Consider the following 23,372-nt stretch of genomic DNA (forward strand, 5'->3'; position numbering starts at 1 on the left):
TCGCCTGAAGAAAGCGAACCTGAAAATAAACCCGGAAAAATGCCAGTTCTTCAAACAAGAACTTCTTTACCTAGGACACCGCGTCACAAGCCAAGGGATAGGCACGGACCCAGAGAAGGTAGCAGCGATAGCCCAGCTAGAACCACCGTCATCGGTCCGAGAACTGAGGCAATACCTTGGAGTCGCATCGTGGTACCGACGTTTCGTGCCTGACTTCGCGCGCATCGTGAGGCCACTCAACGACCTCCTCCGCAAGGGTACCAAGTGGGCATGGTCACAGGACCACCAGCAAGCCTTCGAGGAGGTAAAAGCCAGATTGGTTACCGACCCAGTCTTGGCGTGCCCCGACTTCGGGAGAACGTTCATCCTGCAAACGGACGCCAGTGACTACGGGATTGGGGCAATTCTCACGCAGGATACAGAAGATGGCGAAAGGGTCATTTCATACTCTAGCCGGACCCTAAACGGAGCCGAGAAAAACTACTCGACAACGGAGAAGGAATGCTTGGCAATTGTGTGGGCTATTCGGAAGCTAAGGCCGTACCTTGAGGGATACCACTTTAAGGTGGTGACGGATCATATGGCGCTGAAGTGGCTGAACAGCATAGAAAGCCCTTCGGGAAGAATTGCCAGATGGGCGTTGGAGCTGCAGCAGTATGACTTCGAGGTAGCATATAGGAAAGGCCGGTTGAACGTGGTAGCAGACGCATTGTCGAGGCAGCCACTGCCAGAGTCGGTCTCAGCAGAACCCGACATGCTGAGAAGAACACAGGACAAGGAGGTCGAAGCGGAGTGCAGCTGGATCAAGGAAATGCGAGAAAAACTAAAAGCACAGCCTCAAAAGTTCCCAGACTACGTGTGGGAGGGTAGCACCCTTTACAGGCAGATTCCGCATAGAGCAGGGAACGAAGATGTAATGACCTGGAAGCTATGTGTTCCGCGGCAGCTGAGAGAAACGGTCTTGCGTGAAAACCACGACGCCCCAGCAGCCGGTCATGTAGGCAGTCGGAAGACGATTGCACGGCTTGCAGCCCGGTACTACTGGCCAGGAATGCAGAGAGACGCAAGGGCCTACGTTCAGAAGTGCGAGGACTGCGCCAGGTTCAAACCGAATCAGCGACAGGCGGCGGGAAAGATGCTGACACAGATTCCGGAGGAGCCCTGGGCGACAGTGTGCGCCGATTTCGTCGGACGACTACCGAGGTCGAAACACGGAAACAGTATGTTGTTGGTACTGATCGACAGGTTTTCGAAGTGGACGGAGTTGGTGCCTTTGCGAACAGCCACGGCGGAAACGTTGCAGAAAGCGTTCGGGGAACGCATAGTTTCACGATTTGGAGTACCGAAGGTGGTGATCACGGACAACGGCGTGCAGTTCACGAGCCGGGTTTTTAAGAAGTTCCTCAACGACATGGGGATAAAGCAGCAGTTTACGGCACCGTATACCCCACAGGAGAATCCGACAGAGAGAGCAAACCGCACGGTGAAGACAATGATAGCGCAGTTTGCCGGACAGAACCAGAGGAATTGGGATGAAAGGTGGCCCGAAATCATGCTGGCCGTGAACTCCAGTGTTTCGGAGTCCACAGGATACTCACCGGCATTTTTGACACAGGGCCGCGAGCCAAGACTACCGAACGCACTCTATGACAGAGAAACGCTAGGTACGGGAAGGCAACTAGAGTCACCGGAAGGAAACGCTGAGAAGATGAGAGAGGTCTTCGAGATTGTGCGCAGGAACCTAGAGAGGGTGTCCCAGGACCAAGCAAGGCATTACAACCTGCGGAGAAGGCAGTGGAAGCCAAGCGTCGGTGAAGTGGTGTGGGCTAAGGAGCACCATTTGTCTAAAGCGGCTGAAGGGTTTGCGGCCAAACTAGCTCCGAGGTTCGATGGACCGTACCAAATTGTGGATTTCATATCGCCGGTGATATGTAAGATTCGCCACCGGACGAACAAAAAGGAACGCACAGTACATGTCAGCGACCTAAAACAGCAGGATCAGGAGGAGAAGGGTGGCCAGAACGTGGAGTCGGATCCATCGGAAGGCATGCAGGAGAACGACAACACCTGAGAACGGACTGGGTTCGGCAGCCGTTCTAGCGTCAGGCCGAGGCGAGAGTCAACGGAGACAGACTGCGAGTCTGACAACCATGACGGCGTCAGGCCAAGGCGAGAGTCAACGGCTGCGGACCGCGAGCGAACCAGAGTGTTGCCGCGACAACCACCACCAGGGAAGAGTAGGGCTCCGATTCCAGAAAAGTTGAAGATGACAGTACCTGAGAGCGGACGAGGCTCCACAACCGTTCTAGCGTCAGGCAAAGGCGAGAGTCAACGGAACAGACGGCGAGTCCGACAACCGTTTTAGCGTCAGGCCAAGGCGAGAGTCAACGGAGGCGGACCACGAGCGGACCAGAATATTGCCTCAACAACCAAACCAGGGGATAATAAGGCCACTAACGGCGGGAAGCGGAGAAACAACGGAACCTGAGAACGGACGAGGGTCGCCAACCGTTCTAGCGTCAGGCCAGGGCGAGAGTCAACGGGTGAAGACTGTAAGGCCAACAACCATTCTAGCGTCAGGCCAAGGCGAGAGTCAACGAAGGCAGGCCACGAGCGAACCAGAGCACCAGTGAACATTCCCGACGGAAGCGGGACAGAAGGAGACCCGATCCGACTCCAACAAAAAAAAAAAAAAAAAACCCACGAAGGAAGTAGCAGACTACGGGGCCAGGACTTAGAGACAAAGAGGCCATGCAACCGGGCAATAAGCTCGTTGAATATCCCGAAAAAAGAAGAGAGACGGTACGAGAGTCAAGGAAACAGTACCGTAAGAACGAGCGTCTGGAGTCGGAGACCGACAAAGTCAGACTAAAGGCCGGGCCAGAAACGCCAGCACCAGAGAGCAGATTTCTATCTGCTGGTGGGAAGAGATCGACGCCGACGTAGGCCACCGTGGGACATAACGGTAAAGGTCTAAAAGGGAGAAGCGAAACCGAGGTGTAATGGGAGGCCGAGCAAAGGGCCCAAGTCACAAGAAGTTCGACAACCAAAATGAGCGCAACTACCGTGATGCACCACACGACGAGGCTGGCCGCTAGGGGTCAGAAGGTCAAAGGACCCGTCGAGGGGCAAGGACGGTCGGGGGGTAGGCGTATGCCTAATCCTCGGTCCACCCGAACTCCAAGGCGCGGTGCCGAAGACGAGCGGGGAGAGGACCCGGAGCCCGTGGTCACATCAGACGAAAGCGAGCTGGAGTGGGAGGAGGACCCGAAGGAGGAAAGGAGGACCTGGCGGCTGAAGAGGGCCATGAGCGGGGCCGATAACCGGATCCTTCCGGGGACCGCGCCGGCGTTCGAGGAGGCCAGACAGAACCCTAGAGGGAGCGGGGGGACGTCAGCGGCGATGGCAAACGCCATCGTGAAGATGCGGAAGCTGGAGGCCGACCGAGTGGCGGCCAGGGGAGCCCCACAGTCGGAACGGATGGCAGCGAGGGAGGAGTATGAGGCCGCCAAGGCAGCGCGCGTCCGCATGCAGCAACGGGCGGCCAGGCACGAAATCCAGCAGAGAGCGAGGACCAAGGAGGAGGAGGAGAAGAAGTGGCTCAAGGAGCTCGAAAGGGCAGAGAAGGAGGAGTGCGCGGCGTGGGAGCTGGTTCCCTGGCACGAGGGGGAAGAAGCCGGTGGCAAAGGGGGAGAAGTACCCGCCACTCCGCGGTACATTCATTCGGAGGAGATGGTAAAGGAAGGAACCCCGGAGCCGTCCCCACCCCCGTCACCCATAGCGTCAACAAGGATCCCACCTACGCCCCGGCCACGGCACTGGCCACCCAGCCCCCCACCCAACCCGGTGCCGACCGTCCGTCCACCCACGGCTCCGCCAACCCACCCGGAACCCCAGGACCCCGTGGGAGACCAGGACCCTCCGATCCCGCACGCCAGGGTGTCGCACCAAGTGAGGGAGTATACGGAAGGAGGCAGACGATGGCGGCAACAATTCGTCACTTGGACCTGGCCGGTTACCCCCGAAGGACCTGAGGAAGAAGAGGCGCCGGTCCATGACGGTGGGGCTCCGCCAACCCCGGACACGACGGCCGAGCTGGAGAAGGGGCCATGGGTGTGGCCATCACCCAAGGACACCCCAAGGCCCGGACTCCAGCGGCAGTCATCCGCTCCATCGTTTGGTGTACCCGCATCCCGGCCGTCCTGGGTGCGGATGGCATCTGCGTCGGAGGTCCAGCGGTGGGCTCCGATTCCGGAGGCGGAATGGCCCGCGGGAGTCATGGAGGAGCCGGTAATCCGGGACGCCAAGCGCCGAGGTAGCCGCCGGTGCGTGGTCCTGCACCGCGGAAATAAGAGGTTCCGAGTGAGGGTAGCGGCGACGGGGATCCGTTTGTTCGGGCTGGTGAACGAGTGTCCGGGTAGCTGATCCCGCCCGGAGTTGATAATAAAACAAAAAGGAATCCAAAAAGCAAACACAAGAAAACACGTAGCACATTATTTAAAGGGACGGATCACACGAACGCGCACAACACATAGGGTATATTTTAGCATAGGATTTACAGCATGTCAAAAGAATTTCATATGGGCGAAATCTGGAAGAGAAGAGGAGTAAAAGTTAGTGAGCACTTGAAAGAGGTGAAAAGCACCGGCAGGAACTCACGTGTGGGTCGAAGGGCGGCCAGAAAAGGAGTCCTTCCGCGAGTGCCGGTCCTCCTCCAGGAAAAGGGGGTCCATGTCGAGGCCATCTGCAGCAAGAAAGAGCAGGAGGTCAGCAGACGCAAACACAAGAGAAGGAAAACGTATATAGAGCACTCACGTGTATGCCGAAGGCGAAATCCCGAAGAGAAAGCAGTCATCCGCGGCATCGGGGTCCGTCGAGGGAGGGGGGTCCGAAGAGAGTCCTAAGCTGCCAAGAGAAAGTGGAATGAAGGAAGGGAAAAGGGAAATTTCGAAGAGAAAAACTTACCTAAAATTCCTTCTGTCGTCAACATTTGCGAAGTCACCATGTGCTTAGGGAAGGGGGCGCCTCGATCACAAGGCGGTCGATCGGCACTCGATAGTGTCAATCGATGGGCAAAAACATCGGAAAAAGCAGCACATGACGGGTCACACTACGGAAATACCAGGGTCGCCAAGTGGCAACGCCGCCCCAACGGGAGTTATCGGGATCTATCGGTAACAATCGATCAACGGCAAATGGTGTGACCAGATGACGAGAAGACAAAAAAATGTGGAACGCGGGAAGAAGAGCGTAGAACGAAGAAGCATCACGGAAGTACGTATGAGCGGCAAGTTTGAAGCTAAGAACGAGGAATACACTCAAAGGAGATCGGCGCTGTGGAACTCGAGACGGAGCTGTGAGCGTTGACGGAATCCCAAGAGTGTTCCGCGGTAACCGCAGGACCGGATTTTAAATTTTCCCGAAGAAAGGGGGAGATGTGAGGAGTTAAACTCCGCACAAATGCGAAAAGTGATCGCATAAGGAGGGCCTGCCGTTGCCAGTTACGCAACAAGGCAAAGCGTAGTAACGGCAGTGCGAAGCCCAGAGAGAGAGAGTTTGGAGACTCTGGAGGAAGAGAGTTTGGAGACTCGGGAAATGGAGAGAGAGAGAGTGGAGACTCCGGACTTGCTGAGAAGAGAGTTTGGAGAGTCAGCAGGCTTAAAGGCAATAAACGGGACAAATCGAACTTTGGACCGGCCAACGGTAAAATCTTGGACTTTGGATCCGGAGACTGGAGACCAAAGGGATAAACCGTTAGAGGTGGCCTATATAAACAGGCCGAGCGCTGGAAGCGGGACCGACAGTCAAGGAAAGCAAGTGTACGAGTCAGCAACGCAGAACGAAGTCAGCAGAGGAGCTACGACCGTGATAGTCACCAAGGAGCAAGATCGCTACGTCAAGACGTTCGGGACGAGAAGGTCTCCGAACTGAGACGCAGGTAGCTGAGGTCCAAACGACGAAGCACGAGTAGCCAGGAGGCAAACGACAGGAGAGGCCAGATCTAAGCGGGCACCAGAGGAAGCGGCAGGGATTGTGGTGTAGACCCGGTGGACTGTGTAGGAGATCGCGTGCTTGAACCAGGCGATAGCGCGGTGCGTCGGAAGGAACTGAACAAGCGTCTGGCGGGACCGGCCGGGACAGAGCAAGGGACAAGAGGTTGTGGCTAGCGAGGCGTATGCCTTTGAGAGCCCGCCAATTGTTCACCCTAGTCTGAGAATGGTGACGCTTCCCTAAGCCCTCGACCTTCCTTCGCGCGCGTCAGCGGCAATACCAGGCGAAGGGCCGACGCTACGACGAGAGAGCAGAGGCGTCCGGACAATTAAAGTGCATTGTAAACTGAGCTCAAATAAAGACCCGAGAACGAAACTGCGAGTGTTATTACTGGTAACCGGGTGATCACGTTATTATATAAATTTGGTGGGACGAACGCACAAACTCTACTGAGCTAGCCGCACGTATTCCGTAGCGAGCAGATAAATAAAATCAGTTCGTTACAACATATATATGTTTAAATTCCAAATAATACATACATACATACATACACACAGTCGCGACTTACATAGGCTTGCCAAGTGCAAGTTCTTTCGTCTCCTCTTTGTTCTTTATTGCCCTGACAAAAACCGGCGCATAGCGACGAAAGAATACCCTATAATCGAAACATAAAATAAAATAAATAAGTCCGACGACAAAATTTAAGAAAAAACTGACCCGATTATTTAATAATTATTTAAGCCAAATAATAATTTTTTACAAGCTATTTCTGGCTCCTATTTCTGGTTCCTAAATTAAAATAATTATTTATCAGTTCCACCCAAATTTATCAGCCTCCCTACTTGGCTTTTTGGCGTGTTTGTTGGTTTTTTTGGTGTTTATGTTTCGCATCCGTTTGTCGCGATTTTTTTTCGTTGTGGTCCTAAATCCGGTAGCTATTTTTATAAATTATTAGCTATCATCCGAACTCTATTCGGTAGCTATTATTTAGCTATTTTTCCACAAATTCGAATTTATAGCTATTTTCTATATATTAGCTATTTTTTTCGGGATTTCAAGTCGGTAGCGATTTTTTATAAATTATTGGCTATTACCCTATTCTGGCTATTCTGGTTCTTTTTCGATTCCACATTTTTTGCGGCGGGCAGGCCTTCTTGACTTCCTTCTCCTAGGGCACAGCTGAGCATGCCCCTAGAGGGAGACAAGAAAAAGACACCCGCACCTGGAAAAGAACAAAAGTTCAGCCCGCAATCTCCGCTATCCACTCGCGGTAAGCCAGCACCCAAGTCCGTTAGTCCCAGGGTCAAAACCGCGACTCCCACTCCGAAAGCAAAGGTTTTGCCATCGACTAGTTCGAAGACAACTCCTAGGATTGTCATATTCCGACCAGTGCCGCGAGCGTCTAGTGAGTCTTCTCTATCGAGAAAATCCGAGAGTCCCTCCGCTGTCGGGACTGATTTCCTCCGCGTCACACGCTCTACCACAAAGAAAATGGCATCCTCTGAGCAGCCAACGCCCGCAACCGCAGCGTTGCATAAATTCATCGCCGTCAGCGATCGCGTAAGCCTTTTCGAAGCGAAGATCAACACTCCTGATCAAGCCTCTCCGTCCCTACACACGTTACAAGTCCGTCTGCAACAGGTGCGAGCCTTATGGGACAAAGTGGAAAGAGAGTACGAAACATGCTCTGACCTAATGGCCCAAGAAGGATCCCTCGACACAGTGTCTATTCTCCAGGCCAAATATGACTACTGCTACTCAGTATACGAGTCATGTGCAGCACAAATTGGCGAAACAATCGACAGAGCAACGCCTCAAGTCGCGCAAGCACCCTCTCAGCCGCTAATTTCGTCCGGCTGCCGCTTACCTCCATGCGACACGGAAGTCTTCGATGGCGACTACCTCCGATGGCCCACTTTCCGGGACCTATTCACGGCAATTTACGTAAACAACCCCAGGCTGACTCCGGTCGAGAAGCTATTCCATCTCCTAACGAAAACAAGTGGCGAAGCAAAAGCCATCGTGGCGAAATCTCCTCTCACGAATGATGGTTTTGCTTCCGCGTGGGAGGCGCTTCGAGATCGGTTCCAAAACAAGCGACTTTTAGTCAACAGCCAGCTCAAGCTCCTTTTTAACTTGAGTTCAATTTCGCAAGAATCTGGTCATGCTCTGAAAGAGCTACAATCCACGATTCAGGGGTGTTTAACAGCACTAGCGCATTCCCAGGTATCCACAGAAAACTGGGATTGTCTCTTGGTTTTCCTTTGCGCGAGCAAACTGCCCAAGCAGACCCTGTCCTTATGGGAACAGTCGCTAACTGCCAAATCCGAGATCCCAGCTTGGGAAGAAATGAATGCCTTCCTGAGCGAAAGATATGAAACCGACTCAGGCAGTTCCAAAAAGGCTTCAATCCTTCGAGACAAAGGTCAGCACCAAACAGAAAGGGTGTGACTTATGTTCTAAGGAGAACCATCCGGTCAGATTGTGCCCGCGTTTTCTTCAAATGTCTGTTGACTCGCGCTCCGGCTATATAAAAAAGAAGCAGCTATGTCTGAATTGTTTTGCCAGAGGTCACCAGCTACGCGACTGCACAAGCACACACAGCTGCTTTACATGTAAGGGCAGGCACCATACGCTGCTGCATCGCAGCCCCCCAAATTCCGAAAATGCGAGTTCCTCAACCTCGCCCCCTACACAGCAACCTCCGAGACCCTCCAGCAGAAATGCATCGGCAAGCACCTCAGCGGTGCAAACTTTTTTCGCGTCCGGCACTTCAGCCGTCCTACTGAGCACAGCGATCATTGACGTGTGCCATTTGGGGACGAACTACCGAGCCCGAGCCTTAATCGACTCGGGATCCGAGGCGACGTTCATTTCAGAGCGCCTGTTCAACCTCATCAAGTTGCCATTCCGCAACACCCAGACCCAAGTCTCCGGGTTAAATCATTCGGTCTCCGCGAAATCCTCGAAGCTGTGTCACTTCGGGATTCGCTCTCCTACTAAGCCAGGTCTACAGTTAGACACTGAAGCGTACGTCCTTCCGGAGCTCTCAGGCAAACTGCCCTCCTATCCGATCCCTCGGAATTCTTTGAAGGACCTGCCCGCACTCCGCTGGGCAGATCCTACCTTTTTTGAGAGCTCTCAAATTGATGTACTGATCGGGGCTGACATTCTACCATCCATAATGATGGATGGCACCCGACAAAATATTTGCGGCTCGCTCCTGGGCCAAGAAACTATTTTCGGGTGGGTGCTAACGGGGCCGATTTCCAAGGGTAAGCCGAAACGGGTCGCATCCTTCACGACCCAGGTGCACCAAATAGGCGACCCTGATTCGCTCGACACGCTTCTCAGCAAGTTCTGGGAGGTGGAGGATCTACCAGTAAAGATGGTAAAAGAGTCGGACTCCTATTGTGAAAGGAACTTCCTCCAAACAACAACAAAAGACGCAAGCGGGAGGTACGTGGTGACGCTCCCGTTCCGGGACCCCGAGAATACCGGTTCCGATTTAGGATATTCAAGGTCCATTGCGTTAGCTCAGTTTCTTAGAAACGAAAATCGTTTAAAAAGAGACTTCCCCTTAAAAGAGCAATATGACAGCGTGATCCAGGAGTACCTGGATCTGGGTCATATGAAAGAAGTTCCGCCGACTCACAATTCTCCCTCGTATCATCTTCCTCATCACGCGGTAGTTAAGCCCGAAAGCACCACTACAAAGCTTCGCGTTGTATTCAACGCTTCAAGTCCGTCGGCAAATGGGACCAGCTTAAATGATATCCTTCATGCTGGTCCAGTCTTACAATCCGATCTAACGATCCAGGTCCTGAAATGGCGTTATTTTCAATACGTCTTCAGTGCAGACATTACGAAAATGTATCGTCAGATCTGGGTCGATCCAAAACATACCCCGTTTCAAAGAATTCTGTTCCGAAACAAGGAAGGAGATATCCGAGACTTTGAACTAAAAACAGTTACCTTCGGGGTCAACTGCGCCCCCTTCCTCGCCATTCGAGTCTTGCAACAGCTGGCAGAGGATATCCAAGCGCCATTTCCAAATGCCAGCCGCATCATCCAGCAGCACATGTACGTCGACGACGTTCTGGCAGGGGCGAATTCCGTAAACGAAGCCCAAAGTTCGATTCGAGAGTTGCAAGCAGCCCTAAGTGCCTCCGGGTTTCCGCTAAGAAAGTGGACCTCGAACAACAAAAGCGTCCTTAAAGACGTCCCGGCCGAACACCTCCTTCATAGCGAGTTCCTCGACATCGATGCCGAAAGCACGGCCAAGACGCTCGGTATTCGGTGGAGGGCAAAGTCCGACGAATTCTATTTCGTTCCCCCCGAAATAGTTGTGGAACCCTCCTATACAAAGCGAGAAGTTTTGTCCCAAATCGCTAGGTTGTTCGATCCTGCCGGGTGGCTCGCGCCGTTCATAATCCGTTCAAAAATGTTCATGCAGGAGATTTGGTTGCAGAACTTAGGCTGGGACGATAAGCTTCCCACTGAAATGAGTCAGCGGTGGCAATCGTTTTTAGACGAGTATTCCGACCTCAACCAGATCCGCGTTCCGAGATGGATCTGGTACCAGCCTGAGGTAATCATAGAGCACCACGGTTTCTGTGACGCGTCTCAGAGAGCCTATGGAGCGGCTATATACATCCGCGTCGAGATGGGGCAAAGGATCCTGACTCGCCTGCTTACAGCCAAAACACGAGTGGCCCCGGTAAAAACCGTCTCCCTTCCTCGGCTAGAGCTCTGTGGTGCCGTGCTGTTAACCGAAATGGTGACAGCAATCCTTCCGCACATGCCCTCCGCCAATTCAGATATCCGCTGCTGGACAGATTCCACAATCGTCTTAGCCTGGCTACGAAAGCCTGCGTGCAACTGGACCACATTTGTGGCCAACAGAGTTGCCAAGAGTAGCCAGTCGAGGCGTATCCCTACATGAATTGGCAGAAAACCATCTCTGGTGGCACGGACCAGAGTGGCTGCAAGGGCCACGAGAGCTATGGCCAGCACAAAGCGACACTCTTCCAGTGACAGAACTAGAACAGCGCGCGGTCAAAGTGCATTTTGTCATTTTTGTCCATCGACTTTCTCGAACGTTTCTCCAAATTGGACAAGGCCCTGCGAGTTCTGGTCTATGTTCAACGCTTCCTTAAACGCTGCCGCAAAGGTTCGTTCTTGCCCAATTCACGCCCTACAAGTGAAGAGATCCGGGAGGCAGAACGAACTCTGACCTCCATTGCGCAGCGCAGAGCATATGGCCAAGAGCTTCAGCATTTGACCGAGAAAAGGCCTCTTCCAGTGTCAAGTCCTTTGGTGAATTTGTTCCCGTTCATTGACCAACACGGCCTTTTAAGGGCGTGCGGTCGTCTCACTGCCTCCAAAACCCTGCAATATGATGAACGTCATCCGATTATTCTCCCCTATGACTGTAGACTGTCGCGCCTCATCGTCCAATTTACCCACCAGATTACTCTTCATGGCGGTAGTCAATTGATCGTACGCCTGATCCGATCGAAGTATTGGATTCCTAAAATCAAGAATCTGGTGAAGGCTGTGGTCAATCCGTGTAAGATTTGCACGATTTACAAGAAGAGACTCCAAACACAGCTGATGGGCGATTTCCCGACAAATAGAGTCTCCTTCTCGAGGGCGTTCACCTACACGGGGGTCGACTATGCCGGCCCTTTCGAAATAAAAAATTATACAGGGAGAGCGTGTCTCATAACGAAGGGATACGTTTGTGTGTTTGTGTGTTTTTCCACGAAGGCTATCCATTTGGAACCCACTTCCGATCTAACAACCGAGAAATTTCTAGCGGCCTTTGCTCGTTTCGTAGCAAGGCGCGGTTGTCCTCAGCGGGTCCATTCGGATAATGGTAAGACCTTTGTGGGGGCGGCAACTTTGATTTCCAGGGACTTTCTCCAAGCTACCAAAGAGTCCGTGACTGATGCATATAGCCATCAGGGACTCGTATGGCGGTTCATCCCACCAGGGGCTCCACATATGGGGGGTTTGTGGGAAGCAGGGGTGAAAAGCTTCAAAACCCTGTTCCTTAAATCGACGTCAGCCCGCAAATACACATTTGAGGAGCTGGCGACGCTTCTCGCAAAGATTGAGGCTTGCCTCAACTCTAGACCCCTCTCCCCTATGTCCGAAGATCCCTCAGATTTGCTGCCCCTCACACCAGGCCATTTCCTCATTGGAGGGCCGTTGCTTTCCACGGCGGAACCCGAGATAAAGGGCGAAGCCAAGTCGATAATAAATCGATGGCAACACCTCAAGGCACAACATCAGCAGTTTAGTGCACGGTGAAAAGAGGAGTATCTTAAAGAACTCCATAAACGTAACAAATGGCAATTTCCGACCAGGAACCTCCAAGCCGACGATATGGTAGTTGTCAAGGAGGACAATCTACCACCGAACGAATGGCGGCTCGGCAGAATCGTTTCTGCCTTTCCAGGAGCCGACGACCGCATTCGAGTCGTTGAGATCCGTACGTCTCGCGGCACCATAAAACGCCCGTCCACAAGGTTATTCTTCTACCGATGGAGGACAAAGAGTCCTCCGTTCCTAGGGATTAGGGCACTTCCCCCAGTCCGGGGCCCAGATAGTAGTCGGCTCATACTAAGCTTTTTATTTCTTTTATTGGCAGACTTACTACTCACTTCCTAAAAATAATGGCTCCTCGTCCTCGTGCCACGCAGTCGTTGGAGAGCAGACGTACTCGAGGTATTAAATCCTACCGCTGCCGAGTCTGCTCTGGAATCCATCCTCTTCGGAAGTGCAAGAGGTTCCACAAACTGAGCGCTGAAAAGCGCCTTCGGGCAGTACTTATTAATAAGTACTGCTCGAACTGCCTCGCCCATCAGCACTCAGGAGGAGACTGCCGCAGCCAAGACGGATGCAAGAAGTGTGGAGGAGACCACCACACCCTACTCCACATGCACGAGGTCCTCCCCGCTCCGACCCCGGCAGCGCTACCAGCTCCGACGCGCAGAGAGCGCCATCCCGCTGCACCTCGTCCGGTCCGGATTTCCGGCACTCCGCCACCAGCCCTAGTCGCCAACAATCGCCCGCGTCCGAAGGTCTCCGTCGCGTCTCCGTCGGTGGCAACGGGGCAGCAGAAGGCTGTCCCCATCCTGCCTACAGCCGTCGTCGTGCTGGACACGGGCTCGAAGACTGGGAAGGCTGGGAGACGACGAGGTCTGCTCGGTGACACTCCGGTCCCGAACAAGCACCTTCCGACTCAACGTCGTCCTGAAGATCGAACCCAGTCTAAGGATCCGGACACCCATCCGAGCTCTGAGCGACGCCGCAAGGGCCAAATTTGACGGTGTTCGTCTCGCGGACGAGCGCTTCCACCGGCCGGCCACCATCTCCCTCGTGTTGGGATCAGATGTATATGCCAATCTGATCCAAACGGGGTTCCTAAAGATTGAGGATGGGTTGCCCGTCGCGCAGAACACGGTGTTCGGATGGACCGTTTCTGGAGCGTGCACGGAATGAAGAGGCCGATCCTGCTGTCTAGCCGGCCAGGGATACCTTTGCCTACGCAAGGGGGGGGGGGGGGGGGGGGAATGTCCACGCCAGAAGGGCGCAAACCACTGAGCGGCAGCGTAAGCAGTGTAAAGCTCCTCCACGCCTCGCAAGCACCGCTGCTCGCGCTCTCCTTCTCTCCTCGCGCTCTCCTTCTCTCCTCGCGCTCTCCCTCTCTCCTCTCGCTCTATTCACCACTCCGCGGTCCCGCGGTACTCAAAATGTTAGTTTTAAGTTAGTCTTAATTTACAAGTGCTGTAATAAAGTGCGAATCTGAAGTCGATCCCGTGACTTTTTTTCATTTCTGGAGGGACTGATCAGCAGCAGCCACCACAACAACAACAACGATAGCAGAAGTCAACTTATCTTGGACAGAAAATCCGCCCACTCCTTTTCAATCATAAAGGAAATGCAAAAGAAATAAACATAATTACACTGAGCGAAATCCGAAACAGTTACTATTTTAATTCATGCATATTATTATCTTGTAATTTTCTTGTCAATTTTTATGTTTATAATGTGGTAATTCTCTAAGTTTTTGCCGCAGCTAGCATGAGGCCCTTGCGAATAGATTAGGTTTCAGAAGGGGCCATCAGGGAAAATTATGATGATGAGATGGCCATTGGCAGGGCGGGTCAGCGAAGGCCTCCAACAACACCGGGGGCTGGCCGAGATCGGTTTGGCGTAATCGTTTGAACATGTTTTCCTCTTCTAGTTGTCTGTAATGTGAGTTCTCCTACTTCCGGATCAGGTTAGCTTGTCTAGCACGCGAAAATAAGTATTATAATCAGAAATAGGCAAATATGGGATCGCAGCAAGACCACCACCCCCTTTTACCGACAAGCAGCAGCCGGACCATCGCTCGCGTGCGCTCGATACCCATCGAACACCATGCCTGGCTTTATTCTTGGATGTGATACGTTACAGCCACTGTACTTTCGAGCAGCTCCATCGGGTCGTCGAGTAAATTCTGACTGCCTACGACAGTAAGGAATATTGTAACAGCCTCTTCTTGGACATTCGAGAAGTGTTTGATTGAGTGTGGCACATTGGCAGACGTTGCCTGCTCCATATTTTGGGTTGCTTAAATCGTACCTGGAAGGAAGGAGGTTCGCTGTGCGCTTTTATTCAGCAATTTTAACCGAGCACAATGTTTCAGCTGTTCTACAAGGTAGTGTCCTCGGCCCCCCGCTCTACTGCCTGTATAGCCACGACATGCCGCAGCCGGATGTAAGCCTTTACGGGAAATCAATGTTGGCCACATTTGCCGATGACGTGTGCGTCACCTACAGGTCCCGATGCGAGCACTACGCAGCCGATGGTATACAGGACTGTGCAGATCGGTTCTCGGATTGGGCAAGACGTTGGAACATTGGCATCAATATCAGTAAATCCAACAACGTCAGCTACACTTTAAACCGCCCGTCTACATCGAGGAAGCCCTTTACCACAGCCGAACGCAGCAACATATTTTGGAGTGCTTCTGGATCGCAGACTCACAATTGCCAAGCATGTGACCGACATCAGAACGCGCCTACGTGCTAAGGTGGCGAAGCACAACTGGCTACTTTGTTTGCGCAGTAAATTGTCGCTATCCAACAAGCTGACAATTTACAAACAGATTTTAGCTCCAAACTGGAAGTACGGGTGCCAAATCTGGGGCTTGGCATGCGACAACAAAATCAAAAGGATACAGGCTATCCAAAATAAGGTCGCAAGACTCATCACCGGATGCGAGTGGTTTGTGCGACACACCACCCTGCACAGAGACCTGAAACTCGCGACGGTATTTGACGATATAAACCAGCACTCGAGCAGATACCATGACAGGTTGGAGCGCCACAGAAATCGGCTGGCCAGCGCTCTAAACAAATCTCGCCCACTAAGGAGGCTCAATAAAAGACAACCGAGGGATCTCATTTCCCGATCTCCTTTGACAAGAGTCAGCAGAAGCTGACGCTTATCTTAAATCCTATTTGTTATCTGTGATTGTTATGTAATTGTAGTAAAATTATTGTAAAATAGAACAAGCTAACTATAGTTAGCCGGCGCTCCCAAATGGGCTGAATTATTAGAAAAGAAGGACACGAAGGGGCTCCAAGTTTTCCCCGTATGCCTTAATAAAAAAAAAAAATAAAAAATCAAGGTCCGTCCCTAGATTTAAAAATGTCGCATATTAATATATATATACAAACCAGAAGACATGGATACTTAGCACCCCACTGACCACCCCACATCTACGCCATACTCATCACAACACACAGAGGACCTAAAAATAAAAATTTTCTCAAAAGATAAGCCTAATAACCTATCTACTAACCTCAAAGCATCCAAAATAAAGGCCAAAACTCTAAACAAAAAGAAACACACTAACAACAGCGATAGCGAATCCATATAGAATCTTAAGCCCTACACAGAACTTAAACTAAACCGTCAAGACCACCCTTAAACTAAGTTATAAGCTTTTATCTCCTCCCAAATGTCCCTTACTGTAATCCAATGGAACTTAAAAGGATATGTAAACAACTACAGCCAACTCCTTATTCTCATTAAGAAATACTCCCCACACTAATTTCCCTCCAAGAAACCCACATACAACACATTAATATCATTCCAACTCCAATAAACTTTAAGCTATTAACCAATATAGCCACCAATAGATTTGGGGGCGTAGCACTACTAGTTCATAAGTCAATCCAATACACTACCCTCAATATCACAAGCGATCCAGAAGCAATAGCCATAAACATACAATCTAAAATAAAACTAAACATATTTTCCACATACATCTCCCCTACCAAAAACATTTCTGACCAGACACTTCTAAACACATTTAACATTCAGCAAACACCATCTCTAATTACGGGAGATTTCAATGGATGGCACCCGTCTTGGGGCTCCCCAACAACAAATACACGAGGGAAAATAACTCAAAGATTCATCGACAATACACACCTTATTCTACTAAACGACAAATCTCCCACACACTTTTCAACACACAATACTTACTCACATATCGACCTCACACTCTGCTCTCCAATCCTAGCCCCTCACGCAAACTGGAAAATTCTAAACGATCTTCATGGCAGCGACCATTATCTTATCATCACGACTCTATTCTCAACGACTAATACACAACAATTCAACAGACCCTTTTTTAAACTGAAAGAAGCCAACTGGGACCAGTACAGCGCACATACACAACAAATAAACGAGAAATACCCTACCTCGCAAAACGTAAACAAAGAAGCCGCCCAAATCAATAGAATTATTTTATACAGCGCAAACCTCTCAATCCCACAAACCTCACCAAACGCACATCCCTACAGGGTTCCATGGTAGAACAAGCACCTCGACCAACTGCGAAAGCAAAAACAACTTGCTTGGAAAAAATTAAACCGTACAATCACCCTAGAAAACATTATTGACTATAGACGTAAAAACGCAAAATTTAGGTACGAATTAAAAAAAGAAAAAAAGAAGCTTCCAGCTCTTTCACCTCAACCATCCATCCCACTACCCCCTCATCCAAAATATGGACCAATATAAGACGTTTCTGCGGACTTAACCCAATAAAACAAATTCATGCCATATCCAGCCCAGAAAACAACGAAACGACACTAGCTAGCAACGAAATTGCTTACATATTCGCACAACACTTTTCTGAACTCTCCGGCGACTGGAAATTTTCAGAGGAGTTCCGAAACAATAAATACAGAAACAACCTACAGAACTATACCCCCTCTCCAATAGCCCAAACCATTGAAAAAACATAACATATCTCGAACTCATCTCAGCGCTACAAACATTAAAAGGATCAGCTCCAGGACTCAATAGAATTTCATATCAAATGATAAAAAATAGCTCCCCCACAACAAAACACAGAATAACAAAACTATTTAATGAAATATTCAATAGCCACATACCACAAGCCTAAAAAACAAGCCTAATCATCCCAATCCTCAAGCCTAACACCGACAAAACTAAAACTACGTCTTACCGACCCATTTCTCTCAACTGCTGTATAGCAAAAACACTAGATAAAATAAATTTAAAAAAAACACAAACATCAGCCTAGACAACCTATTAAATGATATAGGGAATTGGGGCTCCTACTCAGGGGCATCGCTATCCCTATCAAAATGCCAACACCTCCACATATGTAAAAAACATCACTTTACTTGCAAGGTAAGCTGCAACAACATCCAAATTCCTACAGTTACTTCCCTAAAAATTCTAGGTATAACTATAAACAACAAATATAAATGGAACACACACATATATTCACTCTTACCCAAACTCTACAATAAGCTAAACATAATAAAAAGACTATCCAGTCTCAAATTCAATTGCAACACGTATACACTACTTAATGTAGCAAAAGCAACGGTCATCGCCAAATTAGAATATGGCCTGTTCCTATACGTCCACGCTCCCAAAAGCATTCTAAACAAATTAAAAACACCATTTAACTCCGCAATCCGCCTAGCCCTCGGAGCCTATCGCTCTACCCCAATAAATAATTTACTCTACGAGTCAAATATTCCCTCTTTAGAAATGAAACGAGACCTTCAAATAGCCAAGCTATCCCAAAACCTAATCTTTTCGAAAAACACGCCAATTCACAAATTTGTTAAGCACAAAAAATCTAAAAAGAAAACACTATCAATAATAGACCACACCATCAAACTCAGCCTAGAACTTAACCTACCCTACAAACCAATAAAACTCCATAAATACAAGCCATCATGGGACCTCCCCAACCTAATAGACACATCACTCAGAGGCCACAAGAAACAAGAAACATCCCCAGAATCATACAGAAAATTATTCGAACACACAAAAAATAAACTAAAGCCACATAGTTTCATATTCACCGACGGTTCAAAAATTAACTGCATTATAACATTCGCCATTACAACTGACACAAACATCTTGAAACAGGGCATACTGCCTCCATACTCATCCGTCCTCACTTCCGAAACAATTGCCATACTAGAAGCAATAGAACTAATTAAAACCCGAAGAGGTAAATTTGTTATCTGTTCCGACTCCCTAACAGCAATAGACTCAATCAAAAACCCGAATAACAACAGCTTTTACCCAAACCGAATCAGATCCCTAATAACACAACATGCCCCTAAAATTAAAATATTGTGGATTCCTGGCCATTCAGGAATAATAGGAAATGAACTTGCCGATCAAGCTGCAAAATCAGCAAGCAATATGCTACTAATTGTCACCCCAAACATAAACAACACAGATATAAAAAGACATCTTAAAGCTGAACTTGCGACAAAACAAAAAGAAAACATTATAAACTGCAATCAATGGTACCAATCACTTAACATAAATAACACACACACCTGCGATTACCTTAAACGAACTCGCCAAAATTGGACCAGACTCGACCAAATAAAAATAATACGACTTCGACTAGGACACACAAACATAACCCACCAACACTACCTAAATCCAAATCCAATAACAGTTTGCCTTTTTTGCCAAGGAGATCTTTCAATAAGCCACATAATGAACTCATGTCCATCCCTTATACAAACCAAGCAAGCCATATTTAGCAACACTAACCCCCTAGACCTTCTTAGCAAGCCCAACCCAGAAAACATACAAAAAATCATACGTTTCCTAAACAAAACAGAATTATACCACCAAATTTAAAAAAAAAAGAAGCTTCCAGCTCTTTCACCTCAACCATCCATCCCACTACCCCCTCATCCAAAATATGGACCAATATAAGACGTTTCTGCGGACTTAACCCAATAAAACAAATTCATGCCATATCCAGCCCAGAAATCAACGAAACGACACTAGCTAGCAACGAAATTGCTTACATATTCGCACAACACTTTTCTGAACTCTCCGGCGACTGGAAATTTTCAGAGGAGTTCCGAAACAATAAATACAGAAACAACCTACAGAACTATACCCCCTCTCCAATAGCCCAAACCATTGAAAAAACATAACATATCTCGAACTCATCTCAGCGCTACAAACATTAAAAGGATCAGCTCCAGGACTCAATAGAATTTCATATCAAATGATAAAAAATAGCTCCCCCACAACAAAACACAGAATAACAAAACTATTTAATGAAATATTCAATAGCCACATACCACAAGCCTAAAAAACAAGCCTAATCATCCCAATCCTCAAGCCTAACACCGACAAAACTAAAACTACGTCTTACCGACCCATTTCTCTCAACTGCTGTATAGCAAAAACACTAGATAAAATTATAGCTAAAAGACTCTGGTGGTTGGTGACACATAGCAACCAACTTAACGAAAACCAATTTGGATTTAAAAAAGGCAAATCGACTTCGGACTGTCTACTCTATGTAGACTATCTCATAACGAAGTCAAAAATGCACACCTCCCTCGTCACTCTTGACTTTTCAAGAGCCTTCGATCGAGTAGGTGTGCACTCCATAATCCACCAGCTGCAGGAATGGAAAACAGGCCCAAAAATTATAAACTACATAAAAAACTTTATGATTAACAGGAAAATAATTGTCCGTGTCGGTCCGCATACATCAAGCCCACTACCCCTATCCAATGGAATCCCCCAAGGTTCACCCATATCCGTAATACTCTTTCTCATAGCTTGTAATAAATTATCTAATATCATATCCCTCCCTATACAAAGAAATAAAATTTAACGCATACGCCGACGACTTCTTCCTTATAATAAATTTAAAAAAAAAACACAAACATCAGCCTAGACAACCTATTAAATGATATAGGGAATTGGGGCTCCTACTCAGGGGCATCGCTATCCCTATCAAAATGCCAACACCTCCACATATGTAAAAAACATCACTTTACTTGCAAGGTAAGCTGCAACAACATCCAAATTCCTACCGTTACTTCCCTAAAAATTCTAGGTATAACTATAAACAACAAATATAAATGGAACACACACATATATTCACTCTTACCCAAACTCTACAATAAGCTAAACATAATAAAAAGTCTATCCAGTCTCAAATTCAATTGCAACTTCTTCCTTATAATAAATTTAAAAAAAACACAAACATCAGCCTAGACAACCTATTAAATGATATAGGGAATTGGGGCTCCTACTCAGGGGCATCGCTATCCCTATCAAAATGCCAACACCTCCACATATGTAAAAAACATCACTTTACTTGCAAGGTAAGCTGCAACAACATCCAAATTCCTACAGTTACTTCCCTAAAAATTCTAGGTATAACTATAAACAACAAATATAAATGGAACACACACATATATTCACTCTTACCCAAACTCTACAATAAGCTAAACATAATAAAAAGTCTATCCAGTCTCAAATTCAATTGCAACACGTATACACTACTTAATGTAGCAAAAGCAACGGTCATCGCCAAATTAGAATATGGCCTGTTCCTATACGTCCACGCTCCCAAAAGCATTCTAAACAAATTAAAAACACCATTTAACTCCGCAATCCGCCTAGCCCTCGGAGCCTATCGCTCTACCCCAATAAATAATTTACTCTACGAGTCAAATATTCCCTCTTTAGAAATGAAACGAGACCTTCAAATAGCCAAGCTATCCCAAAACCTAATCTTTTCGAAAAACACGCCAATTCACAAATTTGTTAAGCACAAAAAATCTAAAAAGAAAACACTATCAATAATAGACCACACCATCAAACTCAGCCTAGAACTTAACCTACCCTACAAACCAATAAAACTCCATAAATACAAGCCATCATGGGACCTCCCCAACCTAATAGACACATCACTCAGAGGCCACAAGAAACAAGAAACATCCCCAGAATCATACAGAAAATTATTCGAACACACAAAAAATAAACTAAAGCCACATAGTTTCATATTCACCGACGGTTCAAAAATTAACTGCATTATAACATTCGCCATTACAACTGACACAAACATCTTGAAACAGGGCATACTGCCTCCATACTCATCCGTCCTCACTTCCGAAACAATTGCCATACTAGAAGCAATAGAACTAATTAAAACCCGAAGAGGTAAATTTGTTATCTGTTCCGACTCCCTAACAGCAATAGACTCAATCAAAAACCCGAATAACAACAGCTTTTACCCAAACCGAATCAGATCCCTAATAACACAACATGCCCCTAAAATTAAAATATTGTGGATTCCTGGCCATTCAGGAATAATAGGAAATGAACTTGCCGATCAAGCTGCAAAATCAGCAAGCAATATGCTACTAATTGTCACCCCAAACATAAACAACACAGATATAAAAAGACATCTTAAAGCTGAACTTGCGACAAAACAAAAAGAAAACATTATAAACTGCAATCAATGGTACCAATCACTTAACATAAATAACACACACACCTGCGATTACCTTAAACGAACTCGCCAAAATTGGACCAGACTCGACCAAATAAAAATAATACGACTTCGACTAGGACACACAAACATAACCCACCAACACTACCTAAATCCAAATCCAATAACAGTTTGCCTTTTTTGCCAAGGAGATCTTTCAATAAGCCACATAATGAACTCATGTCCATCCCTTATACAAACCAAGCAAGCCATATTTAGCAACACTAACCCCCTAGACCTTCTTAGCAAGCCCAACCCAGAAAACATACAAAAAATCATACGTTTCCTAAACAAAACAGAATTATACCACCAAATTTAAAAAAAAAAAAAAAAACAAATGTACAACAACAAACACAGTAATCATTTAACCAACTAGCCATTAATTGGATTAAAAAAAATAAATTAATAAATAAAAATTGTAAACCAACATAGCCATAGGCCCTGCAGCCAGTGCTATATTACTTAAGTTAGTTTAGTTTTGTAAACTGCTCTATCTATTATAATAAATAAATAAATACTTTGTATGGTTACTCTCATAGTTAGGACCATCCCCAATAGGAAGTTTAGAGTGTAAATAGTTAAAGGAATTCGGGATGTAGAAATCCCTAAAATGAATACCTATTACCTATCTCAGGGATGATATTCCTTTTTCCAGTGCCACCATGACACTGGAGACTATCATGGGCCTTGGAATTAGGGCCCATAAAGCTGACCTTAACCCTAAATTATTTGCCGCTCAATTCGCCAACCAACCACATCGACATTTCCCAGAAGCTATTTCATTTTTCGATCTTCAGAATAAAACAAGAGAGAACGCTATAGTCGAGTTCCCCGACTATCTGATACCCGTTACTCAGCTAGTGGAAGAGAGAAGGAGAATCTTAAACGCAGTTTTTGGCGGTTTGTAGGCGTTATAGTGGGCGTGGCAGAAAGTTTTTTGGCAAATCGATAGAAATTTACAAGACCAATATAAAAATGACAAAATATCAAAACATTTTTCAAAAGTGTGAGCGTAGCAGCTTTGGGCGGTTTGAGGGCGTTAGAGTGGGCGTGGCAAAAAGTTTTTTGGTAAATCGATAGAAAATTACAAGACTAATACAAAAATGAAAAAATTTCAAAACATTTTTCAAAAGTGTGGGCGTGGCAGTTTTGGGCGGTTTGTGGGCGTGGCAACATGAATCGACAAACTTGCGCTGCTTCTATGTCCCTGGAGTCTGTATGCTTAATCTCAACTTTCTAGCTTTTGTAGTTCCTGAGATCTCGACGTTCATATGGACGGACAGACGGACGGACAGACGGACATGGCCAGATCGACTCGGCTATTGATCCTGATCAAGAATATATATACTTTATATGGTCGGAAACGCTTTCTTCTGCCTGTTACATACTTTTCAACGAATCTAGTATACCCTTTTACTCTACGAGTAACGGGTATAATTAACATAGCCAGCAAAATATAAGCGCTGAGATTTGGAAACATCGCCGTGTAAAG

The 23,372-nt window shown here is 47.6% G+C and overlaps 1 protein-coding gene across 1 annotated transcript; it reads left to right on the top strand.

The window, feature by feature from the left end:
• Nucleotides 1–3,051: 3,051 nt before the first annotated feature.
• Nucleotides 3,052–4,425, top strand: LOC120457644 (histone-lysine N-methyltransferase 2B-like). The gene has a single exon (XM_039645141.1). The coding sequence runs from the start codon at nt 3,052–3,054 to the stop codon at nt 4,423–4,425; it is 1,374 nt and encodes a 457-aa protein (XP_039501075.1).
• Nucleotides 4,426–23,372: the final 18,947 nt, after the last annotated feature.

Source organism: Drosophila santomea, unplaced genomic scaffold, assembly GCF_016746245.2.
Source record: "Drosophila santomea strain STO CAGO 1482 unplaced genomic scaffold, Prin_Dsan_1.1 Segkk69_quiver_pilon_scaf, whole genome shotgun sequence".
Lineage (NCBI taxonomy): Eukaryota > Metazoa > Arthropoda > Insecta > Diptera > Drosophilidae > Drosophila > Drosophila santomea.